Source organism: Penicillium mononematosum (genome assembly GCF_028829835.1).
Source record: "Penicillium mononematosum strain IBT 11891 chromosome Unknown utg000002l:1.0-8112719.0:1.0-8118358.0, whole genome shotgun sequence".
Classification (NCBI taxonomy): Eukaryota; Fungi; Ascomycota; class Eurotiomycetes; order Eurotiales; family Aspergillaceae; genus Penicillium; species Penicillium mononematosum.
The window spans coordinates 5,141,732-5,168,058 of record NW_026643272.1 but is presented as its reverse complement, the minus strand read 5'-3'; the positions used below and the strand labels follow the sequence as shown (position 1 = coordinate 5,168,058).

The 26,327-nt window shown below is 50.2% G+C and overlaps 10 protein-coding genes across 10 annotated transcripts; 8 read left to right on the top strand and 2 right to left on the bottom strand.

The window, feature by feature from the left end:
• Positions 1-195: 195 nt before the first annotated feature.
• Positions 196-1,140, top strand: N7519_003775 (putative fructosamine-3-kinase; the record flags this gene model as incomplete). Its single annotated transcript, XM_057290553.1, has 1 exon — positions 196-1,140. The coding sequence occupies one exon, from the start codon at positions 196-198 to the stop codon at positions 1,138-1,140; it is 945 nt and encodes a 314-aa protein (XP_057151755.1).
• A 396-nt stretch (positions 1,141-1,536) lies between these two features.
• Positions 1,537-2,489, top strand: N7519_003774 (uncharacterized protein; the record flags this gene model as incomplete). Its single annotated transcript, XM_057290552.1, has 2 exons — positions 1,537-1,652; positions 1,865-2,489. 2 exons carry the CDS (start codon positions 1,537-1,539, stop codon positions 2,487-2,489), a joined length of 741 nt encoding a protein of 246 aa, XP_057151754.1.
• A 291-nt stretch (positions 2,490-2,780) lies between these two features.
• On the top strand, positions 2,781-4,148 carry N7519_003773 (putative cyclin; the record flags this gene model as incomplete). The annotated part of the gene is made up of 6 exons (XM_057290551.1): positions 2,781-3,007; positions 3,060-3,141; positions 3,193-3,321; positions 3,375-3,636; positions 3,695-3,703; positions 3,766-4,148. The coding sequence occupies 6 exons, from the start codon at positions 2,781-2,783 to the stop codon at positions 4,146-4,148; spliced, it is 1,092 nt and encodes a 363-aa protein (XP_057151753.1).
• Positions 4,149-5,406: 1,258 nt separating this feature from the next.
• On the bottom strand, positions 5,407-6,917 carry cds1 (phosphatidate cytidylyltransferase; the record flags this gene model as incomplete). Its single annotated transcript, XM_057290550.1, has 4 exons — positions 5,407-5,445; positions 5,496-6,286; positions 6,336-6,699; positions 6,765-6,917. The coding sequence occupies 4 exons, from the start codon at positions 6,915-6,917 to the stop codon at positions 5,407-5,409; spliced, it is 1,347 nt and encodes a 448-aa protein (XP_057151752.1).
• Positions 6,918-7,350: 433 nt separating this feature from the next.
• Positions 7,351-9,609, top strand: N7519_003771 (uncharacterized protein; the record flags this gene model as incomplete). Its single annotated transcript, XM_057290549.1, has 2 exons — positions 7,351-7,782; positions 7,831-9,609. 2 exons carry the CDS (start codon positions 7,351-7,353, stop codon positions 9,607-9,609), a joined length of 2,211 nt encoding a protein of 736 aa, XP_057151751.1.
• Positions 9,610-10,626: 1,017 nt separating this feature from the next.
• Positions 10,627-12,166, top strand: N7519_003770 (mitochondrial 37S ribosomal protein uS4m; the record flags this gene model as incomplete). Its single annotated transcript, XM_057290548.1, has 3 exons — positions 10,627-10,687; positions 10,751-11,182; positions 11,243-12,166. Exons 1-3 carry the CDS (start codon positions 10,652-10,654, stop codon positions 12,164-12,166), a joined length of 1,392 nt encoding a protein of 463 aa, XP_057151750.1. The 5' UTR covers positions 10,627-10,651.
• A 905-nt stretch (positions 12,167-13,071) lies between these two features.
• N7519_003769 (uncharacterized protein) lies at positions 13,072-14,562 on the top strand (the record flags this gene model as incomplete). Its single annotated transcript, XM_057290547.1, has 1 exon — positions 13,072-14,562. One exon carries the CDS (start codon positions 13,072-13,074, stop codon positions 14,560-14,562), a length of 1,491 nt encoding a protein of 496 aa, XP_057151749.1.
• A 429-nt stretch (positions 14,563-14,991) lies between these two features.
• Positions 14,992-16,438, bottom strand: N7519_003768 (pyruvate dehydrogenase (acetyl-transferring) subunit E1 alpha; the record flags this gene model as incomplete). Its single annotated transcript, XM_057290546.1, has 4 exons — positions 14,992-15,497; positions 15,569-16,023; positions 16,091-16,224; positions 16,316-16,438. 4 exons carry the CDS (start codon positions 16,436-16,438, stop codon positions 14,992-14,994), a joined length of 1,218 nt encoding a protein of 405 aa, XP_057151748.1.
• A 993-nt stretch (positions 16,439-17,431) lies between these two features.
• N7519_003767 (uncharacterized protein) lies at positions 17,432-18,110 on the top strand (the record flags this gene model as incomplete). The annotated part of the gene is made up of 2 exons (XM_057290545.1): positions 17,432-17,642; positions 17,698-18,110. 2 exons carry the CDS (start codon positions 17,432-17,434, stop codon positions 18,108-18,110), a joined length of 624 nt encoding a protein of 207 aa, XP_057151747.1.
• Positions 18,111-22,261: 4,151 nt separating this feature from the next.
• Positions 22,262-26,041, top strand: N7519_003766 (VWA and PH domain-containing RING finger protein; the record flags this gene model as incomplete). The annotated part of the gene is made up of 3 exons (XM_057290544.1): positions 22,262-22,364; positions 22,658-23,140; positions 23,199-26,041. The coding sequence occupies 3 exons, from the start codon at positions 22,262-22,264 to the stop codon at positions 26,039-26,041; spliced, it is 3,429 nt and encodes a 1,142-aa protein (XP_057151746.1).
• Between the last annotated feature and the right edge of the window lie 286 nt (positions 26,042-26,327).

The following is a 26,327-nucleotide window of genomic DNA, read 5'->3' as shown; positions in this document are numbered from 1 at the left end:
CCCATCTGATATCCTAACTGAATATAGGGTCTCCTCAATGAATATGTGCCTGAAAGCTGTAATTTCATGATAAGCACTCCATTCTCGATGTGGGGTAAAACGTCATAGCCCTTTGCAATCCGGTCTATTCACATTTTATGCATCTTAAAATATCTGTTCACAACCAGTCTAGTTCTTCCTAACAAAAATCTAGTAATGTCTCCAGTACCAGAACCCATCCTTCAAGCCCTCTCACTCCCATCCGAATCAAAAGCCAGCCTCTCGACATCCGGCCTAGGCTCAGGCTTCACAAGCACAGGTATCATCCACGCCCAGATCCCCGGCAAAAATGGCGCAGAAGAGCGACGCTACTTCGTAAAAACCTCATCAAATGGCAAAGCCGCAGAAGAAATGTTCCAAGGCGAATCCGAGTCCCTCAACGCAATCGCATCTTCAGTACCAGGATTCTGTCCGCAAGCCCTAGCTCGGGGGCCACTCGACGAGCCAGGGACAAAGGGCAAAACGCACTTCCTTGTGACAGAGTTCCTCCAGCTGGGCGGCAAGATGGGCCGCAGCACGAGCGACGAAACCACGCTCGCGCACCGCCTCGGAAGACTACATACCACTCCCGCACCCCCAGATCCGAACACCGGCCGGCGCAGATTCGGATTCCCCGTACCGACCTTCTGCGGAGATACCAAGCAGCCCAATCGGTTTTGTGATAGCTGGGCTGAATTCTATGCGAATGAAAGGTTGCTTACAATCCTGGCGACATCCGAAGAGCGCAATGGACCGGATGCTGGGCTGCGCGAGACGGTTGAGAAGACGGCACATAAGGTTGTGCCTCGGCTGCTTGGAGATGGTCATTTAGGGTATACTTCCAGTGGTGAGGGGGAGGGTATCATGCCTGTTGTTGTTCATGGGGATTTGTGGAGTGGGAATGCTGATTGGGGTCGGATTGTTGGCTCAGGTCGCGATGAGACGCCTGGGGATGTGGTGTATGACCCGTCGGCTTGCTACGGACATAGTGAGTTTGAACTTGGGATTATGCATATGTTTGGTGGGTTTGGGTCTCGGTTCTTTGATCAATATCATCGGATTGTGCCGAAGACTGAACCTGTGGCGGAGTATGTTGACCGAGTGGAATTGTATGAATTGTGAGTTCCCGATCTCTTTGTTCTCTTGCTGTTGGACAATTACTGATTTAACCCCCAAAAAAAGGTATCATCATCTAAATCATCATGCTATTTTTGGGGAGGGTATCGATCTGGTGCTATGTCGATTATGCAGAAGTTGATCAGGAAGTATGGAAAAGACTAGAGTCTGATAGTTCATGCAAGGGTTTCTACTTTCCTTTTTCTTTCTTCTTTCTTCTTTTTTCCCTGTTATTTTCATTATCAAGCCAGTATTAAAATAACAGACACGAAGCAAGCAGAAAGAAAAGTAGATAGGACGCTTAGAATATGATGTCACACTAATATCCCAGGCTTGTCCAACTGATCTCTTCCTCACTTCACCTTTCACTTCTCCCTTAAAGACGCCAAATTTCATTTCGCAATGCCGGCTCATCCTGATTCCAACCTCTACCCTGAGGCCAGCGGCCCGGCCAAGACGCTGGTCGATCAGCATCGCGCTGAACAGCCATTGAAGTTGTATGCGGGGTGGTTCTGTCCGTATGTTCAGCCCCCTCTAATCTTATACAAAAACGACTGCTAACAAGGTACAAAGCTTCGGTGTGTGTACAGCCACTCATCCATAGGCAATAATATTAACAAAACAAAGTGCAACGAGTGTGGCTCGCCCTCGAAGAGAAAAAGATTCCATATGAGTATATCGAGGTTAACCCATACAACAAGCCAGACTCCCTACTCAAACTGAATCCCAGAGGCCTAGTCCCTACACTCTCAACGCCAGCAGGTCCACACCCACGGCCACTGTATGAATCCACTGTGATTCTAGAGTATCTGGAAGAAGCATACCCAGACCATAAACCCCGCTTCCTGCCAGAGGATACCTACGAGCGTGCCCGCGCACGCATCTGGATTGACTATGTGACATCTCGAATAATCCCATCATTCCACCGTTTCTTGCAGTATCAGCCTGCAGATGGCAGTGCCCAGAACACAGATACGGGGTTGAACCAGGCTCGGCAAGAGTTTTTGAATCACCTGAAGGCCTGGACTAAGGAGATGCACACCGAAGGACCCTTCTTCCTTGGTGAGGATATTGGTCTACCGGATCTGGTGCTGGCTCCGTGGGCGGTACGACTGTGGGCGTTTGATGAGTTTAAAAATGGTGGATTGGGAATTCCGAGCGAGGGAAAAGGGGGTCCGGAAGAGGAGATTTGGAGCCGGTGGAGGACTTGGCTGGCAGCTATCGAGAGCAGAAGGAGTATCAAGGAGACCACTAGTGATCTTGCCCATTACCTTCCCATCTACAAGAGATATGCGGATAATACAGCTCAAAGTGAGTTAGCTAAGGCGACACGGGCTGGCAGGGGGGTTCCTTGAGGGATTTATGAGACAGTGTCCTGTCATTCATGTATATCCAGCATGATTAATATGTCTAATTGCACATCCTCTCCACCTGGGCAGGGAATAGAGAATGACGGTAGACACAAATATATACACTTCGGAATACGGGAGAATGTACTTCCGATTCGTCCACACGTGATTAAGAGCTCTTGGGTTGGCACGTGATCGAGATATCAATCCAGTCACTTGTTGCGCGTCTTCATCTTGCAACTTCTAAAGATATTGCTTGATAGTGCCATATTTCAAGGAAATCCGAATAAAATTGCCATGGCACGCAATACGAGGGACGAGTCTCCCCGTGGGAGCTCAACGCTGGAACCCGGCCTGTCAGCCCCAGCCATCCACCCGTCTTTTATACAGGTGGCCAATCCATACATATTCGAACAGACAATTGAAAACTGCATCGAGGCAATGAACGTCAATCCCCTTCGCGAAACTTCATTGCGTCTTCAGGGCGTGGCGTGGATCGACAGCGTGCGGAGAGCCCTCAACCTGTAAGTCGTTTCCAAGGCAGGCAAAATGCATCAGAACTGACTGGAAGTCCAGTCCCATTCGCACTTTCGACACAGCAGTGGGATATTACCACCGTTTTAGACTGGTGCATCCAGACAATGAGTATAATTTCACAGTGAGTTCTCCCGGAAATCCCTCAAGGAGATCGACCTAACCCGGGATACAGGATGCTGCGGCTGCGGCTCTATTCACAGCATGCAAGATCGAAGATACGCTTAAAAAGTCCCGAGACATTGTCTGTGCAGCGTACAACTTGAAAGCGGCCCCCTCGGAGCATTTATCGGCTGATGATCCCGTAAGTCATGATGCAAAACGAGACCAGACCCGAGAACTGACGCATGTCGCTAGATGTTTGAATCCAATGCGCGTGGCATCATCGGTCTCGAACGACTCATGTTAGAGGCCTCTGGGTTTGACTTTCGAACCCGGCATCCCCATAAGACCCTCATGAAGCTGGGTCGGCATTATGGACTACTACAAAACTCCGAAGTCTCCAATCTTGCCTACCGCATTTCAACGGATCTTTACCGCACATTTGCACCCATCAAACAAAACTCATCGACGATGGCCTTTAGCTGCCTTGAGCTTGCAGGACGACTCTTGGACCAGCGTGTCGAACAAGTAGAATCTGGGCTGAGACTATGCGCAATGGAGCACCAGCCGAGCAGAAATCATGGGTAAGTATTGTTATTGCCTTCGCATACACCTAGTGAATACCACAGTATTAACAATCGCCCAGAAACTCTCTTCGACCTCCTAGAACTCTACACCCACCACCGCTCATTAACCGCCGTCGGCTCGGAATTCCCAGCAGACCGGTTCCTGACAGTCCGCATTCCGCTCAACCAAGAAGCCAGCGAACACAACATCCCGCGCTACCACCCGTGGATTGGCCAGCCACGCAGACCATCCAACGGCACTGGGCCCAATGAGCCAGATACTTCACGGCCTGCTCATCCCTTAACACCAATTGCCGCGAACGGGGACCGCCAGAGGACAGGCGAGCGAGGCCGTGACGCTGCCGTGCGATTCATGCTCGATCCCGCATGTGCGGATGAGGAGAGGCGACAGGTCGCAGCGTACTTCAAGGTTGAAATGGAAGAATATGAAGTCGATGACTAAGAGATGGTTCCTGCTACTTGCGTTCCTGGCACCTGGCGTGCCTCATGCAGCGAAGCGCAGCCGAGAGAAGGAAGGCCTTGGTCTGTTTCCATGGACCGATAATATAGCGGGGTTGGTAATGAGCTGGGATAGGGGCCATATATATACTACATCCCATCTTGGTTTCAAGCGAACAATGCTCTGGTCACGGTGACTTGCTGTCGTCTGTTCATCCTGACTCTTGTTGGGATACGCCGATATCCTTGCTAAGCTCTGATGGGGCCTTCGACCGCACTTTTCTGGACAGATGGGCGAAACATCCGGTTTCTTGCTCTGCAGTTTCGGAACTGAGTTATCTCCAACACGAGGCTGGTATTCCAGAAATTTCGCCTCTTGATCCATATTTTCCACGATTTCCCGATACCCCAGACATCTATGACCAGCAATGAATTCTCGATAGACACAATGAAAAGATCCATTAACTATCGATAATTGGTTTCTCATTGTAGGACGGCACCGTGGTTGATATTGCTGTACCCGGACCTATGCGGAGTGAAATAAAATTAGAAATCAGCTTCAAAATTTGAATTGAAAGCTATGTACAAATCTACGGTCCATTCCCTTCGCGCGTCAAAAACCAGCGAACCTAGAGACAAGACTGCCAGCGCAAAACAGACAAACGTGTCCCCATCATCCCCTCTTCTTCTACCACTTCTGTAGAGACCCGTCCGTTCCACGCATCGGGAGTATAGCAGAGCTCAAGGTCAAGATGAACCGAGCAGCACAAGTCATCAAATTTAGATTCAGTCCATGGCCCGGCATCAGTCAGAAGGAGAAGAGAAGAGAATAAAAAAAAAGAGTACTAAACAAAAGTACAGGGAAACAGTCGTAAATGAAGAAAGAGAAAAAAAAATCGTCCCCGTGCCTCCGGCGTGGAAGATGTTCGCTCTTCGGGCCGGTTCATTAGAGCCCTTGCCACGGGTGGTTTTTGCAGGGGGTTGATGCCGTGTTGAAAGGCGGGTAACGCGAGCGGGGCCCATGTATGTACATATCATGCATGCACACATTGGCGCTTGCATGCATATTCGGAGAACCCGAATAAAGTCCCGAATGAAGCAAGAAGCAAGAGGGGTCGTCGGCACAGCAGAAACAATCGGAGGATAGTTGCAGGGGGGAAAGCGCGGAGTTGAAAGGTCGTCCTCGAATGATAGAAGTCAAAGTGAAATATGAGTGTCATAAATTTGGGTGTGTTCAATCTGAATGCCGGACAATTTTAAGTTCACCGACGCTTGAGCTCAGTGACCAGGCAATCCAGAATCTAGGAAAGGTTAGTAAGATGATCATGGTAATTGGTTGAAGGAAGCATACCGATTCTGAGACGGCACCCTGATTGTACAAGTACTTGCCCAAGCCACGGACGACCTCGAGCTGCTCGTCAACTGTAAGACCGTTGATGGCGGTCTCGATGATATCGCCCACGCTGGCCTTGTAGACAGCAATGAAACTGTGGTAGTACATGAAAGAGAAGAAGCCCATGATGAATTGGCAGTCCATACGGTCAGTGATACCGCCGTGGCCAGGAATCGACTCGCCAAAGTCCTTGATCTTGAAAGTGCGCTTCAGACCAGAAGCAAAGAATCCACCAAACGGAGCGATCAGCGAAGCGAAAGTGGCGAAGGCCAAGATGTGGAACTGAATAGGTTCCACCCAGAAGGTCTTGTCCAGGCCAAAGACTTCAAGAGAGTACGGTTGCAACGTGAAGACCGGGTTCGGAACACATTCCAGACCAGTCAGAACATTCGAGCCCAGATCGTTGACTGGACAGATGAAGTACTTGTAGCGGATCAGCAAGTTGGTCATGAAATAACCAAAGGCAACGGTGCAGGCCCATGCGCCAAGGAATCCCTCAACAGTCTTCTTCGGGGAGAGCTGAATAAGTTGTGTCTTTCCAAAGCTAATACCGCAGACGTAGGCGAAGATATCATTGGTGATGACCAGCGCAGCGGGGAGGAAGAACCAGATCATGCCCTCGAAAATGTTGTTCATGACGAAGTGAGCTTGGACAACAATCAAGTACAAAGCCATATGGGTCCAAGCAAACTGGGTGAATTGGAATCGATAGTGGCCCTTCTGCAGAGATCCGACAAAGAACACGAATCCTATCGACCGGGATTAGCGGAGTAAAAGGGGAAGGGTCGAAACACTTACCCATGACGTAAAGGGTGAAGCTGATGAAGCGGTGGTGGTTCGCCAACGGAAGTAGCACCTTGTCAACAAGCAAGATGTGCTTGAAGTAGTAAATCACGCTCTCTCCGTACAAGAAATACATAGTGGTCGCCAAGAAATACCAATTCAACGATTTGGTGAACCGCAGGTTCTTCTCCTTATTAGGGATACTGGCGATAGCGATGACTTCCTTGAACGAGATGATTTGGATGCCAGTAATTAGGGCAATAATATAAATGTGACCGGAAAACAAGGCAACGAAGAAACCGGCGATCATCACAAATGTCCATATCGTCCGGGTGATGAAGGTCTGCTTCTTCTTCTCATATTCGGATTGGGGAGGTTTCTAGAAGTGAAGATCATGTCAGACCGAAAATCCGAGGCCATACTTTTGCTATACAGAAATCTAACCTCTTCAGTTATTGTAGGTGGTTTGGAGACGTTGCCATTTTTGCCGGGGCTAGTGGGCTCTGAGGGTGCATCGCTGACGTCGGAGGACACACTGAGACGTCGCTCATCATTTGACCGGTGTTGAAATCTAACATTACGACGAGATTTCGACATGATGTAGAAAAGGGGGCCAGAAACAGAATTCTGGGCAATAGAAGTGGAGAGTGTAGAGAGCGAGAGAGGATCATCGGATTAGAAGTTCATGAGCTCATGTGAAGTGCCGAAAGCGGTCAGCTTCAGCTTCAGCCCCGTGTTTACTTTTTTTACTTTTTTTTTTTTTTTGCTTGTAGTTGTTATACCTCGGTGTATTATTCGGGTTTATTAATTGAGTCAATCATTACTTGACCTTCAAGTATTACATTCGTGACTAGAAATTGAAATTGGATGTGCAAGGGTTGTCGTCCAGGTGCCTTGAACTGCCGTGTTTTTTCTCTCTCTCCCCCTCCTCATTCAACCCTCAGAACCACTCCAAGTCGACAATGATCAAAAGCCCTCCGTGAACTTAGAACCCCTCGATTCCCTCTGGTAGTCCATTCATGGCGGGGGCATGGAAGACGACGACGACGACTACGGCTCCGATGAGTTCGACTCCCTGCCACCGGGGACGTTGTATGAGCTGGAACAGAATGCGTTCCAGGCAACTCAGGCATCGGCCTCACAGTATCACTCAAAACCCCTAAATAGCAACCCCGTGCTACGCACTCAAGCAGTGCCATTAAACAACAATGCTGGATCGCTGAGACCGCCGCCTCGCCTCCATACCGGGTTGACGAACGACTACAATACACTGGAGGTGGGGGAGTTGGAAGCCGAGGTGTACGATAATGTCGATAAACCCTATGCCGTTTCGCATGGTCAACATGTACTCGCAACGAATCCTAGCTTTGCGGTCAACGAGCAGTTGGGCGATGCCATGGATGTGGATGAGTACTATGGGCAAGGGAACGCCGCCGCTGAGCTCAATGCACGCCTAGTACAGGTGGGTTAGATGAAATTTTCTTTGTATAAACTCTAACAACCTTCATAGATGAAGCAAGAAAGAGAGCAAATGTTACAGGAGCTAGCTGAAGCGAGGATGCAAGTGGAAACGAAAGCCGGTGAAATCTCGATCATTCGAAGGAAACAGGCGACCATGACCCAAGACTATGACCGGCAAATAGCGTCTCTGCGGAAATCCATGGCCGATGAAATGGCGAAACACAAGCAAGAAGTTGAGGCAGCCATGTCCGAAGGCAAGATATTGGCGACGGAGAATGTATTTCTTCAACAGGATCTCGTGGATGAAGCCTACCAGCTTCGGAACTACAAGTCTAGGCATCGTGAGGTGGAAGCCCCAGTGACGCCCCGAAAGTCCCGGGTTCTTCCCTTCCGCGATGGATTTGATGATGATGAAATCGCCATGGTATCGCCCAGCAAGTCTGCAGCACGTTCCAAGCGAGCCACGCCGACAGTGCCAGGAAAACGTAAACGGCAATCAAGCCAAGATGGCCCTGCGCCACTGCAGCTGAATCCTGCTGGCGTGGAGCTTATTATGGCCGATGCGACTGATGCTCCGGCCGAAGTCGACGAGGCGAAGCGCAAGTCTGCAGAGGCGGGTCGCAATCAGCGATTTATGCTGCGACTTTTGAGCCACCGTACGCGTCCCGACCAAGAAACCGATTTTGAAGCCATGGCCAAGCTTGCATTTCCCTCGGAACCGCATCGACCCATGTCCAGCATCGTTATGGAGGTCATGGCTCGTGTCGACCCGAGCAGCTACGTATCAGAATACACGCGAACGATTGCCTCGCTATGGCAGCGCGCCATCAACGAGAAGTTCTACGAGCCGATCCCCCGATTTGAAGCTATCACAAGATACAGTTTGATGTCGGATGATGCCCCGCTCTCTGAGCTGATCACACCTTTAGTTGGGGTCTTGCAAGACACCGTGGAAGTGAATGCAGTTCCTCGCTTCAAGTACGCCCCGGCATCGCGAGATAAGCGAATTACTCGACAGACACCACAATCAGATCTGCAGCCCCTGGTTGACTCCACTGGGGCCATGCGTCTACTTTATCAAATCGCCTGCGGAGTATTGCACATAAAAAGTGCAATGGAGACATTCTGGCAAAATATCCGGATCTCGTTCATTCTCGTGATGCTGCACCCGTCACATCCACTGGGTGACATTGTGCTTTTGATGAATCTCCTGTCAACGAGTATTCGAGCAGACTCCTTCGGTCCGATTAGAACCTCTGACCAGGACCAATTGGACGTGCAAAAGTGGATTGTGGACCGCCTCACACACATGCTGAGTGAGCCCGCAATACCGGACGAAGGGGTGGAGCCGTACACTGCATACGACATTTGTGCGATGCGTCTCGAGGTCCTGCTGCTGCTGGAGTCGCTGGCGTTCAACCCTATGGCCCCATCCCAAAAGCATGCCAGTATGATCCTCGCATTACACCCGAATGCACTCGCTCGTTTATTCCGGTCAATGCACGATGAGCTGGATGCACTTTACTCCTCCCCGCCAGAGTCAGACCTGCGTGTTGCACTGGTCAATGGCCTTATGCGGCTGATTTTCGGGGTCATGCGGCAACATGGCTCCTTGATCAATATGCAGGAGAAGCTGGCATGTGTACCTGGCAGCAAACAGAAACATCTCGTTGTGTTAACTCGCTTGGCGTTTTGCGATGGGACTGTGCTGGAGGCGGGCATCGATGATGAAACCGTTGATATGGCGCACGAGCTACTGGAGGAATGGACTAATCCCCAAGAAGCAGAGTCATTAGCGGAGGCCTTCCCAAGTTCTAGGAGAGACTGACACAGTGGTAACAAGACGTTTAATGTTGAATGACTGGGAGTTTTGTATGCATTTGGCATGGCGCAATGAGTTCTCTGGAGTTACTAACATATTCCTTCACCATATACCAGAACAATTTCATTTTCTTTTACAAGCATTCGAGATATGAGGGAAAAGCTACAGAGACGTAGCTCCATAAGAGGTTTGAGACATCCAACAAACGTGAGCTGCAACAGTGACAGGGTTTTCGCTATCCGAGTCCCAATGCTCCAACAGATTCCCACCTCTCAGTGGTTAAAACTGTGCAGTAAGGGACCAGGAAAGGGAATGATTCAAAAGTGGAGGAGTCATGTCTAGAGGATAGGGGCTTGGAGACATTCATTGTACAACATAGGCACCACACGACACGTCAGACACGTCCTGGTGGGATTTCCAGGAGGCGCGATCTGTCCAGAGCTTCATCGACAGGGTCAACATTGACGGGGCCACGAGAATGGGGAGATCCTTCAGAGGAGAGCATTGATAGAAAACGACAAGTCTTCCTGGTCTCACTTCAAAATCCTATGACTACATGTACAGTACTCCATATGCCAACTACAAATATCCTCTTCTCCAAGCTCGAGCCACTGGCTCAAGGATTGATGAAAAGAAAAGACTCCACGAATGGAGATGCCAAAGAATACGCCTGTCAATGACCCATAAAGAACCATTGAACAGACTGTTCCGCCACGCTGTGCAATGCAGGGACCAGTCTGTGGTGAGAACGTCTTGTTGATCACGGTCACCCAAACAAGGTAAGTATGAAGAAGAAAGAAAAAGAAGATGAAGAGCCGCGGGCCAGGCGCCTATATATACCCCTTCCTACAGGGCGGTGGCAGAATCGGTCCAGGCAAACATCGAGTTCCCCCTTACATGATATGCAAACTAGGCAAACATCCAATCCCGCACTATTTTTCAGGCATCAATTTCCTAGCGGTCACGTGCATTGAAGTTTTGAGAGACTGCCAATTTGGCCTGGGTAACATATCATTTGCTACAGCATTGTGTCTAACGAGTCGCCACAATGAGAAACAGAGCTAGCAACACATTGTCGAAAGGCGTATGTCTCCCCTACTATACTGGGTTGCCCCAATTCCAAAAAGGCTAACAAGACACTGGTCAGAAAATCCGTCAATCATGGAGCAAATACAACCTGTATAACATGCAACGATTCCGCAGCCCACCCACCACCAATCGCACATTCTTCCAGCAGAAATGGTCTGCTAAGGCTGCCTCCCGTGCCTATCACGGCGAGCAGGTCCGTGAGGGACAGTGGAAACGCATGTTCAACCATCGCATTCGCAGTGTTATCCCAATGAATGCATCCGACTTGGCCGCTGATGACGGTTCCCTAGTCTCGTCCGGTCGAGGCTCAGGACTTGATAAGGGTGGAAAGCCCGCTTACCAGACACGTCCTACACCTTACACCCACATGACCTTTGCACCCCTGGAGCGCCGGTTGGATGTAGCCATTTTCCGAGCTCTGTTTGCTAGCAGTGCCAGACAGGCGAGACAGTTCGTCATCCACGGAGCGGTCACTGTTAATGGGCAAAAGGTATGATGCGATGTGGGAAGCTACCGATTCCTTGATTACTGACACGCTTTGTGTGACTAGATGAAACACCCCAGCTACCTCCTCAACCCCGGTGACCTCTTCCAGGTCGACCCAGACCGTGTCTTGTACGCTACTGGTCACACGAAAACTGCGTACGAGCGACGCCAGGGCCGATTGGCTCGGAGAAAAGCAAAGGCACAGAGAACAGAGGGAGCCGAGGAAGCCGAGGCCGCACCCCAGACTGAGGAGTCAAAGGAGACCGCCAAGGAAGAGACCAAGGAGACTGAAAAGGAAGATACTAAGGAGACTGAAAAGGAAGATACTAAGGAGACTCTCAAGGCTCTTCTGGCACAGGCTAAGTCTGTCATGTCTGCCGGCAAGAATACACTCGCGCCCCAGCGCAAGCAGGAGCTCCGCGGTTTCCAACAAGCCGTCCGCCGCGTATTGTCCCGCTCCGAGTCCAGTACCGTCCTCGCTGACAGCCTGGAGGCCCAATTCTCCCAGCTAACCCTGCTTCTCAAGGCCAAGCGGAGCGAGAAGCCAGAGAAGAAGGATGCGAAGCCCCGTCCAGAAGATGCTTTCGCGACCGACAGGGGAGATGCAGAGGTGGCTTCCGCCAGGAAAGATACAGAAGCCACAGCCAGCGACAAGCTCTCCGAAGCCTTCGCGCAGGCAACGCTGGGTAATGAGGTGGATGCCTCGGAACTCAGCGACGAAGAGTTCGACACGCTCAAGCGCGCTCTTACTCAAATGCGCGACAACCCTCTCGACAACAGCAAGACCTACTCCACCCCCTGGCAGCCACGCCAATACATGTCTGCCTTTGCCTTCATCCCGCGCTACCTCGAGGTCAACCAGAACATTTGTGCAGCCGTGTACCTGCGCCACCCCGTGGCCCGCCCCGGTTCCGCCGAGGTGCCCACTCCCTTCGGCGAGTCCATTGCAACTCCGGCTTATGGCTGGTACCTGAGGAGACGGTGGTAGAGGATGCGATTGGCTTGTCTTTCTCTGCCTAGCCTGTCCTTTCCTCGTTTCTCTCTACTGTTCTACTATTTTCTCTCCCCTAGACTTCCCGTCTGTGTATTAGTGGGCGCTTAGATCTCCCTCCCTTTCTGCATATTTCTGGATCATGTTGACCATGGTGTTGGTTCCTGTTTTGCTTGTCTTTGGGGCTCTTTGTGTCAGCTCCACCCCCTGTACCACCATAGCCATGATGTGTTGTAAATGGATATATTATTGATGCTATTGTTTCACGCTGTATATTGGCCGGTCATTTGTATGGTCCTTGAGTAGACCTGGCTACTTTACTCCCTTATTGTGGGTTGGATATTGTGCCAAACGGCCTGTTCTTGATGTACTGCTGGATTCTAAAACCATAGGAGATATTAAGTGCCTTACGCAAAGTTGTACGGACACGATAAAACTTGTAGGCAATGACCTACCTACAACATAGAGCTGGTCGAGTGTCCAATATATACTCCGTACACCGCACTTATATAAATATGCAGCCAATGGATACTACCTAGGTGGAATCCCACGGAAATTATAAAACTTAAACGATAAATATAATTAAGTACAATCTAGACATTACCAATGTGTAAAATTGTCCAATTGAAGCTCTACAAACTGTATAGCCAGAGCTGCAATAGATGCTTGGCGCACGGGCCCCATGGAAAACCCTCAAGTGAAATCCATCGCAGCTTTATCTTTATCCCCACAGATCGACAAGGACATTCTACATCGGTCTGCTACACTATTGTCACCCTATTGATGGCTACTTTGAACTAAGGAGGCTATCTCCTGGACCCCCATAGGCCAGCCAACTTGCACTGTTGGTATCCCATAGCGCCTGCTCGACTGCTATTGCTACTGCGAAAGCTGCTGTCCTCATGACGCGCATTCAACCACACGAATACGGCCGTCCTTCGTACCACCCTCCACAAAATTCCTTTGGAAGAGTACCATCTGGCCTGCGCTCAGGGTTCAGCCCAGCTTCTCAGTCCGTGTCCGTGGTAGTGAGGAATCCACCTACGACCGATAACGCATCAGCGAGCAGCGAAGAGACACCTGGAGGGGCAAACCTGACCGGAAGTGATTCACACGAAGGAGACATCCTCCAAACCGATCTATACTATGCGCCGATGCCTGTGGGCGTAGCTCAAGCCAGCGAAGGAGATGGATCAAGGCTGATGTCGGGATCGACCACCAACAGAGGGACGAAGCGCAGTCACAACCGCGACGATGAGCTCGATGGCGACACTTCACGACAGCATAGACGTCTCACGACCAAAGAAGAAGTAGCGCTCTTCGAGATCTGCAATCGAAACGCAGACACCTTCGGCAGCCGCAGTAATCTGTGCAAGTGGTGGATCTCCATCGCCGCCGAGTTCAAACGTACCCATGAGGGCCGTTCATACTCGTGGCATTCGGTGCGGCGCAAAGTTGAAATGGTTACGAGGCAGCGCATCAAGTTCCTGGAGGACCAGAGACAGCGGGGCTCAAACGCACCCGGTTCGACGGCCGAGGAATTGATGAACCCGCAATGGCTAGCTGCCGTAGATGCCTGGCTTCCGACCTGGCAACGGTGGGAAGAATCTGAGAACCGGCGTATTACAAAGCGGGATGAGCTCAAGAAGCGCAGACAGCCGCAGCCCTGGCGCCAGAATTCGAATAACGGAGACCAGGAACCATGGCGGAACCTGGCTGGATCATCTGCCACCACCCCGACTGATGTGAACGGCGCAATGATGGGTATGCTACACCAGCCTATTGCGAATAGCGTCGGTGACGCTACCCTCCCGGCTACCAGCCCCACGCCTTCGCCCTCAATTACGGGCCCTGCACCACCCGCGCATTTCCTCGAATCACCCTCCACCCCTGTCTCTGCGAGCACATCACTGAAACTACCACCGGGTTTCGAGAATATGTTCTCGACCCCACAAAGCACATCACAAGTCGCGCCTCTTCCCTCCATATCCACACCACCAGTTCCACAACCCGACGGCCGTATGGTCTCAGCCGTTCTCGAAACCCTGGGAAAACTCAACAAACACCTAGACACCACATCGGGGGGTGGTATAGACCCGAGTGACGCTTCACCTGTGATCTCGGCCTTGGTGCAGGCCGCCTCGGAACCACCGGTTCTAGCTTCTCCCCGGCAATCACAGCACCCGCAGGTACAGCCTGCGTTACAACCACAGCCACAGCAAGGTCCTACTCACACCCAGCTTGAGCAAATGAAGGAAGAGCTACGTCAGGAGATGCAGGCCCAGTTTCGAAGTGAACTCGCGCGCGAACTTGTTGCGATGGAGGAAAAGCTGGATTCTGTGCAGCGGACTCAGGACCTGATTCTTGAGATGTTGAGACAAGAGCCTGCTTGATGCAGATGGAGTCTTAGTCTTGCACTTTTTCTCTCTAGGCGCGGCTTGTGTTGTCTCGCATCTATTCTTATTTGTACTTGTACTTTCTCTTTTTCTTTCTGATATGATACCCATTATCGACTGCGAAGGACGGCGGGCCTGCCATATCTTCGAGAGGGCTGATATTGCTACCCAAGTCTTTACTTGATATTCTCGATGAAGACCTTGCAAGACTACTTCCTAAAATTTGATGAGCTTGAAAAGGACCCAGCCGATGGCAATTGCTCTCTACTCTAGAACAGAAAACAAGTAAACAAACATAAGAGAAAATAGTCATCGGGCTAAATTACAGATAAATGATAGAATGACCCAAGAATTCCTTCCCGAGCCTTCACACAACGATTAAAAGCTCTTCCATGATGCACAGAAGTGCCTATAGGGCGAAACAATCTAGTAGTAGAAGGTCTCATCGACGGTACGACCACGCATCCACTTGGGCTCAGAGCCACGGACGTAGATGTCCTCGAAGAGAATACGGGCAGTGTTATCGGGGACGGGCATCTTCTCAGCCTCGGCGACCTCGGCGTCGACGTTGGCACGGGCGGTCTTGTCGAGACCCTTGAGCTCCTCCTCGGAGGTGACGCCCCACTCGAGCATCTTCTGCTTGAGACCAGCGATGGGGTCGTGGGTGCTGCGCATGCGCTGGATCTCCTCACGGCTGCGGTAGGTGGTACCGGGGTCGGACATGGAGTGGCCACCGTAACGGTAGGTGACGTACTCTAGGACGAGGGGTCCATTGCCGGTGATGGCGTAGTTCTTGCTGTACTGGACGGCGGCCTTGGTGGCAAGGACGTCCATGCCGTTAACCTTCAGACCAGGGATGTACTGGCCACGCTTGTAGTACTCGGTCAGAGCGGAGGAGCGAGAGGCGGAGGTACCCATGCCGTACTTGTTGTCTAGAGAAACATACACGTTAATACATCTGTGGTTTTTCTGAGGCTGCAAAGTCTTGGAATAAACCACTTACTCTCACAACCGAAGAGAACGGGCAGGTTCCACAGCTTGGCCATGTTGAAGGCCTCGAAGACCTGACCCTGGTTGGAGGCACCGTCACCGTAGAGAACGATGGAGGTGTTGGGCTGCTCGTTGTACTGCTGGGCGAAGGCCAGACCAGCACCGACGGGCACCTGGGCACCGACGATACCGTTACCACCGTAGAAGTTCTCGGCGAACATGTGCATGGAACCACCCTTTCCGTACGCGATACCCTCGCGGCGGCCGAGAAGCTCACCAATGATGGACTTGACGGTACCACCACGCATCATAGCGAAACCGTGGCAACGGTAAGCGGTAATAACCTTGTCCATGCGGGTGATGGCGTGCTCAATTCCGACAGCGACGGCTTCCTGTCCGGTCGACAGATGGCAGAAACCCCGGATCTTCTTCTCCTTGTACAAACGATCCGCGGCCATCTCCATACGTCTGCAAAAAAAGAACGAGCAGTCAGTCAACAGCTAGTCCAAAACATCCACTATCCTGCTTTTCGTACCTCATCGCGACCATGTCGTAGTACATCTGCTTGAGCTCCTTCTTGGAGGTCTCGAGAGTGTACGGGGGTGGGTCGAGCTCGTAAGTCTCGAAGCTCTCATCGGAGAGACGGACAGTGAACAGCTTATCATCCTCCTGTTAAAGCGCAAGCACAAGCATCAGCAATCGAAACTCCGGAACCTTTGGGGCGAGGTTTTTCAGATCTTCCGGATAGGGCTCAACAAACCTGCGGCACCGGGCTCTCGACGTTGGCGGAAGCGGCGTCGGTGGTAACAGTGCGACGGGCAAGAGGAGTGAAGGCACGACGCCTCAAGGGCGCAGCCTGACGGACCGCAGCACGGAAGAGCATTTTGTGAGGGAATTGGAGATGGTACGTTGTAGATGATAAGCACCTTTTTCCGTCCCAACAACTCTCTTTCAATTTTGCCGTCTTAGTCAGCTTCCAGATCGGGGCCGCCCGGTGAGGAACGTCAGGCCGGTTCCGATGTTAAAACTACTTCACTGAACATTGATTCTGCTATATTTGCTCGGATATTCTTGTATCTGGCGATTAATTCCCTTGGAATTATTAAATGGGCCATCGCAGCTAACAAATGGCGTTTCTGTTGTGCTTACCTGAGATTCTGTTCATCTCCGATCCAGTCCCAACGGTTCGGTTCACCTCTATATACAAGAGGGATGGAATTCAAGTTTCTCTCTAGGGAACTAATTACCTCTTCGATACCTGTAGGTCATTGAATCTGCTTGTAACGAGCTTAACAAGCAATAATATTCTACAACAAAATATATGTATACAAGGCTGGGATAGATCAGTGATCAAGAGGGCACCATACTAACAACCTAACTTGGTAAATGGCCAAAATTGCATTAGCAGTCATGAAAATAAAGTCTCAGACAACCAGACTTGAATATGCCAAAGTCCGAAATATGTCTGTTTTCGACTGCGAGGCAGAAAAAGGCCACCCCCAAATGGATATCAAAAGGTAATTGACACCAACCGCAGGTCTATTGAGACGAATAGCTATCGAGAGACTCAAAAGGCAAAACCTTCCTTCTCACATATCCTTTTCAGCAACTCCAGGATTCTTACTCATATGAATAAGATCCCAAGATGATGCTTTATTGACTTTATTGACTCTATTGACTTTCCAAATGGAAGTGCAGTTTGTTCAGGTACTGCGTGTCGAAGGCCGAGCCTCATTATTTAAGATGCTGATTTCCCCCTTCATCGTCCTCTTTTTCTTTTCATCAGCTTCTGAACCGGTGTGACCAAGGTATCTTTGCACCATGCCTCTATCTAAGAACAGGAAGCTAACAAACATCAAGCAGCACCAATCTCGATATGGCGGAATCCACTGCCAGCGCAAGCCTTCCGTTGGGTCCTCCCACTGGCCCTCCCATTGGCACTGCCATGGAACCTCTGGTTGTGTTCGTTGCTCGTGGCGCTCCGGGCCCCACACACGTCGACATCGGCCAGCTGAAGCACTACCTTCGTCCCGCCCTGATTGAGCTCCAGGGAGAGTTTGAGCGCAAGTATGGTAGTCTGGAAGGACGTTCCTACTGCTACTGCCCATTGATTCATAAATCAATCACCCCCCCTTGAGCCAGATTCCGACTCGTTTATGTCTCTGACCGATATTCTCATGTATGGCCGGATCCACCGCTGCGACATCATGTTTGTCTTGAACCACTGGGACGCCATCACCTCCGACGGACCGAGTTTTGCCAATATCTTCAAAGGTTTCACCGACGTCAGAGTGACCATTCGCGTCCACGGCACAATTTCAGTGGACCACAATAGCGAATTCCACGACCTCGACGCCCACAAAGTTAGCGCTCACTACCAAGGCTTGATCCGACTGGAAGAACAGTTTCTTATTGATGATGCACTGCGTTACGTGGTCAGAGTCGAAGAAGTCCGTGGAGTCAGGATCGGAGTGGAGGAGTCGGTTAACCTGATGAGGGAATTGACTGGCGAACCTGAGGAACAGCTGCTGGAGAGAGTGCAGTGGATTCTTTGATACAGGGAAACGAACTGAGGAAATGGGCTCTTGGATATCCATGGAGATGCGAGGAACTCTGACGATGGACGCCCCCCCCCCCTCTGGGTTGAGACATGTGACTCTATGCCCAGGTTCCTTTGTGCGTGGGTTGAAGCACCGATGTATCTTAGCGCCAGCCTTGAGAAAGCCCACTTACAATGCCCGAGCAAGCCTTGAGCTCTGCTTGTCTTTGGGATCAAATGAAACCGTTAATACATTAATATCTCCTTACTTTCGGTAAATGATTATTTCACGTATTGTATAGACTTTTTTCTTAGCCAAAGCCGAAATCGGTTCCATCCATGGGTTGTATATAAGAACCCGTGGACTCGACGGTGAAGCAATAGCTTACATATGTACTTACTAGAATACCAGGGCTATCGCCCATATGAGATCAATCAACGGCTGACACTCTCTGGGCCACAGCTGAGTATGTTACCCTACAGAGTTATGTAAATTATTAGCCCATTGGTGGAAATATACCTTGTCTAAAATGTCGTCTCCTATACCCTAGACTATAAGACCACCTGAGATTATTCTGATTGACGATCCTAATTGACTTAAACGAAGTCACCACAACCCCATGCTTTGGGAGAATCCATTCATACTGACCATGAAAGTATAAGCCAAACCTCATCAAGAGCTTTAGGCTAACACAACTCTGCCTACACACCAATCGGACGACACCCATACACCACAAGTGTGAGAGCGCTGTTATACCAATCATACGATCTCGACAGCTTGCATTATATAGGGTGTTGATAGCCGAGCCAATTAAAACATACACATCTAAAGTACGAACTCGACACGTCATACCGGCACAATCAAAGCCGTTGGACAAAGATCAGAAAAGACATGTCGTATTGACCCAACGCTCAAAAGAAATACGTGTCAGAAATATCAATGAACAAAGTAGTATGGAGAAGAACAGATGTATCCGAAATTGCCCTGCGAGTGTACAAAAGTGATGGATCTTAAACACGCTAGACGCCATTAGCACTCCATTGGCACTATCGGGTGAAAAAGACAGTACACCAAAGCCCCGATATCAGAATTGGCGAATAACGCCACGTCTCCATCAGTTCGTGCATTGGCTCAAGTTTATCCATAACTTAGTTATGTTAACTTATATTAACTTATATTAATTTATTCCAACGGCCACGTTAACCTTTACAAATGATAGACATGAAACACTGAGTTGATTCAGGTAAGACAGATTGCGATCGGATAAGACTCATAGTGGCCCAAGCTGATAGGATTCAAGACATCCCGCCGTAGGACCCTACCCTACTCCGTACTTTGTGTGAGGGTCTGTGTGTGAGAGAACGAGTGGTGAAGGAGCATCCCAAAGGATCTGAACCATCCGCTTGCACGGACGATCTGCGTTGCAGGTGTACACGGGACTATCGTTTTCTGAAACTAACCCGGTCAATTGTAGAGGTATCGGCGTCATCGGACGCACCATTGTCTTAAAAGACACATCAGCCTGTGACAGAAGTCAGTTCTGGATTAGTCTGACCCCGAAGGATCTATATCCTCGTCATGAAGTGGCTGCAGTCTACTGCATCTACTGAACTTTGATCACAATTTCAAGTCCTCGAGTCTTTTATGCTAACGATTATCGGTTCGGGATCAGCCTGGCCAATGAGACCTGCATGGATATGCACTTACCTGCAGGTAGGAATGCACTCAACCGCATTTACTATTAAGGGAATAAAGGGTTGCATTTCTAAACTTATGTATATACGGAGTACAAAGTAGGAGACTGCTAGATAATAGCCCTAGGTATGTTACTCCCAAGTTGGTCAATTCTTTTACAAGCGACCACTTCGTACTCTGAAACACTCGACCATTACAGAATTGAGAAAGAGGGAAAGGATCAACCCGCTAAAAGAAGTTAGACTGTGTTTATATTACTATCTCCGCTATGGAAACTTTCAACGGTGATGATCATTGATCAATGCACTTCAATATCCAAAGTACATATATACATATATGTGGATCGTTGTACAGAGTACTCCGTATTGTTGTAAGCGGAAGAATAGCCGAACATGCTAATTTTACGGTCTAGAGCCAACAAAGCCAACTGAGCTGTCAGATAGGGTTTGCCACATCTCTATATGCCTAGACTTGACAGCTCCAGGGCCGAGCAGCAAGGCGTTGTTACCAGTCAACTCCGCTCTTGTCCGTTCTTTGTAGTTGCAATTAGCCTGCATAGTAATTCTCCGACGCAGATGACGTGCAGGCCAGCATAGGGGGTGTCCCGACATAGTTTGTGATAGATCCAATATCAAAACCCCACCTCAAAGGGGGAGGCGTTGCCAATCGTCATCTACTACTGGGATTTGACAATTTATACAGAGCACTCATTGGCGATGCCTTCGGCAAGCCAGGATTCCGAGACAATGGAGAAGTAGCTAAAGTGAGCACAGGCACTCTGTAGCACCCAAAACAACATAGGAGTATGTCGATCACCGCGTAAACGACATTCGCACCCACCCGGGCATCGGAACGACCCATAAACGGGGAGCTGCAGTCAATGATGTGCAAATCAATTTCTCCTAGTTTCGCGTCTCCTATTACCAGGACAGATGATTTAAGCGCTAACGAGTGGGACGAAATACGATAGACCCGCCAGTGTCGAATTGCAGGCGCGACGAAGGAGATCAGGAGTTAAAGTGAAGACGAGCCACACCAATTAGGCCAAGGGGTTTTTTTCTGTTGACCCATTTCTGGGAGCTCGGGGAGTGGCCTACTACGTTGCCTTATAGCAGAAAATCTCCGTTGGAGTCCGCTGCTGGAGGAGTGATCGTCAAAACTCCGGAGGTGTGTCTCGACGCCCATTTAGGATATCCAAAGCCGAGGACCAATTTTGTTGTTCCGGATGTCGATCACAGGGGGCAACGGACTTGGGCTTGAAGCCGGGGGATAAACCCTGGAATAGTTGAAGAGAAATTGCGTCATTGCAGAATGATTTCGACAAAAAGAATAAACCTTGGAAGTCTCCGTTTTCCAGAATCCTTCTCCAGAACGCTTTTGACAGGGAAAGCCGTTCGGGAGGATCGACAGAGAACCTTGGAAATTTGCCACTGTTCCAGGGGCGTGGTCCTTAGCCAATTATAGAGTGGGTATACGGATAGTGGATAAATGAGCCGCCTACAACCACGTGAGTCGGTAATTCGTGTTAGCGGATGTTAAATTAATCCGATCCGAAGTAAATCCACTAGTCAACCTTGTTATCACCACTCACGGATTTAGGTTTCCCGTTCTTAGAAGGTCTGGAGTAATTCCCAAGGTTGGTGCCCCAGTGGATATTCCGAATATTTGAGTGTCGAGAATCCATGGAAAAGATGTGGATAGCCCAGAATGAAGCAACTTTTGGAAGATTTAGAGTGCGAGTTATGAATTGCAGCAGAAGAGGTTAATGAATAATACGAACGTCTCCGTACTCCCGTACTCCATTTGTTCTCCATAGTAAATTAATTAACCCGATTTCAGGATCAGATCCCTTAAATGGATTGTAGAGCCGATCGGATATCCGTGTCGCGTCCGAAGAGGGGATTGGAGTACCGAGGGTTGAGTATAACTATTTACACCTGTACATATGCATCTAATCCTTATCCTACATAAATGTACATATGCACAACATACAAGAATAAAGAATAATAAGATAACTTCCGATAATAACCTTGGAAGGGGGTGCAATAAGGCTAACCTTGGAACCTTCAGATGTTTGGAACCGTAAAAATATCAATTCAGGGGATCCCCACCTCCATATCCATGGTTAAGAGTGGGACTTATTGTACTAGTAAGATCTTGACCAATTCCATGGTTTTTTTCCTTTTTTTCGGTTTTTTTCAGTTCCTTTTTTTTTTCCCTTGCAATTTATTTTCCCATGTCTCCACTCTAAACGTGTGGTGTATACTCCGTGTGCCCCCTGTTCAGCTCCATCTTCCTCATCTTGTAAACACACTATTACACTTGAAATGCTTGGATTTTAATTATTATTATATTTTCTGTTTAATTATTTTTCTGTTTAATTATTTTTGGATTACTTTTTGCTCCTGAAGGTTCGCCTTGTTTTTTTTTCCTTCTTTTTCCCCCCCCACCTCTTTGTTTCCTTTGAGTCGATGTGGAAACGTTCACCTAGATCGGAGGACTACTCTGGGAACGACTCAACTCAACATCATCTATCTGAGCTGGGTTTCCTAGGTCGATCCAGAAAGTCCAAAAGTAAGTGTGTTCTGTGTCTATGTCTCTCTTTTATTCTTCTATCAGAGTTGGGATTTCCAGTCTTGGAAATGTCCTAGATCTGAGACTATTGTGGCCTGTTCTAGATGCCTATGGGATAAATCGGACTAAAAACCACCCTCCCCTGAGTACTAGTATTGTTTGGGGGTGTTTTTCTTTTTCTCTCTCTTTTCTTATCCACATCCTCAATCCTTGTGCTTCTGCAAAATAGCCTCAATCTGCTATTAGCCTTGAAGAGTCCCCACCTTGCTAACCAGGTTACCTGTGACGTACAGAATTTCAATCGCAGCCAGAATCATCCTCTCGTTCACCTCTCCGTTCATTTCGTTCATTCAGTCGAGGCGTGATAGACCGACCTAGCAGCAGTCTTTCCAACCAGACCGATATTACCAGGAGAGCACCTTCGACTGTCGCTGGATCGATTAATTCTGCCTACCCAGAACCCGGCCAACTTGCGCATTCAAATCGCTCACGAACATCATTTCATTCAAGATCGGGACGGACCACCGGCCTAATGGAGGTAGATCGCACCCACACACGGAGGGAGAGGACTTTTGTCGGGAGCGAATGCGCTGTCTGCGAGGAACCTTTGGAGCATACCCTACGCGGCGAGCGTGTTCTGCAGCTCTCGTGCGCCCACGTCTCCCACGAGGCCTGTTTCTATGAATTCCTACGGGAATGCGATGGACAATACTGCCCAACTTGTAATGCGCCATTGGCCTTGGACACGAGTCGCGGTGGAAATGTCTTGGATATCGGTATGTCCCTCGTGCGGGGTTTAGAGGGGTGGACCAGAAGGCTAATATGATTCCCCAGAGAAAATTAGTAATATTGTTCGCTCAGTGACGTCGAATGATACCGCAACGGTACGCAGTGGCTTGACAACACCCACTCCATGGGAGCCGTCCAGTCGACGAGCACCGAGTGAATCCGGCAGTCGCTACACCTCGGGTACCCGGGAGCCACCTTACACAAGGGACGCAACTTACAACCCCTCAGCAAAAGAACCACCCTACAACCCCTCGAGAGATCCATCCTATAATCGACGAGATAGCCGTGATACCAGCAGCCAGCGTGAGCGCGTAGAGCGATTGACCGTGGGCTCTAACCCTCGTCAACCCCACTCCCGGAACGGCAGCGCGGCCGGCTCATCGGGCGAATACAACGAAGGCCACGCTAGTGGGCGGCGTCATGATTACGATGTTCAAGCTATGGAGTCAGACCTCAGTCCTCGCCCCAAGGTCGCCAAGAATCCCATTCCTGCGCCGATAGTCACTGTCCGAAGCGAGTTTCCGACTATGAACCGATCTCGCCAACAGCAGACCCTCACGTGTCTGATTACGGTCGAGGTGCCAGATACCAATTGGCGTCCTGACTTGGATGACCTACGACACACGCCTTCCGGACAGTCGCAGCCGGATGAGGCATACGCCGGACGATTTGGTGGTGGACAGGATGCTCGATCGATCCAGTATGAACCAACGGAGAATATGGAAGAGGTAGCCGAGGAATTGCGCAACCGAGTGGACAATTGGCACGGTCTTGAGTTCCAACGGTTCGGCAAGCTGCTCCTTCACGGACACATGCGTGTGGGCAAGGATCGGGATTCCTGGCAGGAGTTAGAATGCTATCTCTTCGGAGAGATGCTTATCTGTGTCAAGGAGAAGAAATCGGGTGACTCCCAATTCGATGCAACCGGGCGACGCAAGCCCGTTCGTTGCAGTCTCAAGGGCTCGATATTGATTAAGAAGCATTTAAAGTCCATCGAGGTGTCGCCAGATGAACCCATTCTCTCCTTAAGCCTTTCTGTCACTGAGCTGCCCTGTTTCTACCTTCGCTTCCAGAATCGCAACCAGCTTGAAATATGGCGTCGGTCTTTGATCGATTTGCACCCAGAGGCCGTTTCACGCCACAATGACTATGACTACGACAACTCGGGGGCGGAGGAGGATGACTACCGCGGTAGCCGTGGAATACAACGACAAGCTTCTATCAATTCGTCTTACGGGGCAGGAAAATCCATTAATACCGCGATTACAGATTACACCAACCCCGACTACGCCAGCCCCGACGCAGAATTCCCTGCCATCAATACTGTTCATATCCCCCTCGATCTTGTCGTGGTCATTCCGGTGTCTTCGTCTATGCAAGGCTTGAAGATTACTCTCCTGCGTGATGCCCTCAAATTCCTCGTGCAGAATCTCGGCCCTCGGGACCGGATGGGCCTCGTGACTTTTGGCTCGAGTGGTGGAGGTGTGCCCCTGGTTGGTATGACCACCAAGTCCTGGGCTGGATGGCCCAAGATCTTGGAATCGATCCGGCCGGTTGGCCAAAAGAGTCTCCGCGCGGACGTGGTTGAAGGTGCAAATGTCGCCATGGATCTTCTGATGCAGCGCAAATTCAACAACCCTGTCTCGACCATTCTTCTGATCAGCGACTCTTCTATCTCCGACCCTGAAAGCGTGGATTTCGTGGTCTCCCGTGCGGAAGCTGCCAAGGTCACCATTCACTCGTTTGGACTTGGATTGACCCACAAGCCCGATACCATGATCGAGTTGTCTACTCGTACCAAGGGATCTTATTCGTATGTGAAGGATTGGATGATGTTGCGAGAATGTGTTGCTGGATGCCTCGGCGCGTTGCAGACAACCTCCCACCAAAACGTCAAGTTGAAACTCCGCCTACCTGAAGGGTCACCCGCCAAGTTTGTTAAGATTAGCGGCGCTCTTCACACCACAAAGCGTGCAACTGGCAAAGATGCGGAAGCCGCACTGGGAGATCTCCGATTTGGTGACAAGCGCGACGTCTTGGTTCAACTTGTCATCCAGCCAGACAACGCTACGCAGGACAACATGCCGCAGGATCCGTGGGAGAGCCTAGTCTCCGGATTGGAGGCTCTCGGCGGCGGTTCTGATGGTGACGAGGGCCGAGTCTTAAGTGTTGAAGAGGTCCCATTGATCCAGGCTGATCTAACCTACGGCGACCTGCTCCGCGATGGCCATCTCACCCACTCCCCCCGCCCTTCACTCCTGGCCATTACCATGTTGCCTCCTAATCCTCGGGCCAACGGCCAGCGATCCTCGACCCCTCCAATTCCTCCTCACCCCTCGATCGTGCAGCGCCGGATGGAGCTACTCACTTCCGACATGCTGACCCGTGCTCTCACGCTGGTTTCTCGGGGCCAGCATGACCGCGCAATGCATCTCCTCAACGAAACCCGCAGCATCCTCAAAGGCCTGGGCAAGGGTGGCCTACCACCTCTGCCCCCGGGTGCTTCCAAGTCCGACGATGCCGATAGCCGCGGCGACACTCCAGTCTCGGCCTCCTCCCCTAAATCGTCTACCTTTGGCGGAACCCATTCATCCGCATCCGATACCAACACCATCACGCCAGCCTCCGCAGTCGATGCCCAGACGATGATTGCCCTGAACGCTGATTTGGAATCGTCCCTGGAGTGGATCAACCACCCGGCAGTCTTCGGGCGTGATTCACGCAAGGCAGTGCTCCAGAGCATTGGTGTGATCTCCTCACAGCGTGCCTACACCTTCCGCACTCCATCCGAAGCTCACTGGGCCCAGCGTGTCTCTGGTGTGCGTCGGTTGACGGAGCGATCCCAAGACTGGCGCGAGACTGGTGACGATGCTTTGACTGAGGAGTAGGGTGTCGACTCTCCGCAACTCAGCACATATTTCTCCCTCTTATTTTTGATTTCTGAAACGGTCTCCCTTGTGTCATATTCCCGACTTTCTACATACATATCGAGTCGACATTATTTCCCCTTTGCCTTTTACCCCCCTTTGCGATTTCTCTTTGCGATTTCTTTTGCCATCCCTATGATACCACTTTGTTCCCATGACTACGCAACATGATACCAGGGGCTCTGTTCTTGATGTGTTTCCGCTGTATTTGGACATAACATCTCTGTTTCTATGTAATTGCTCTGAC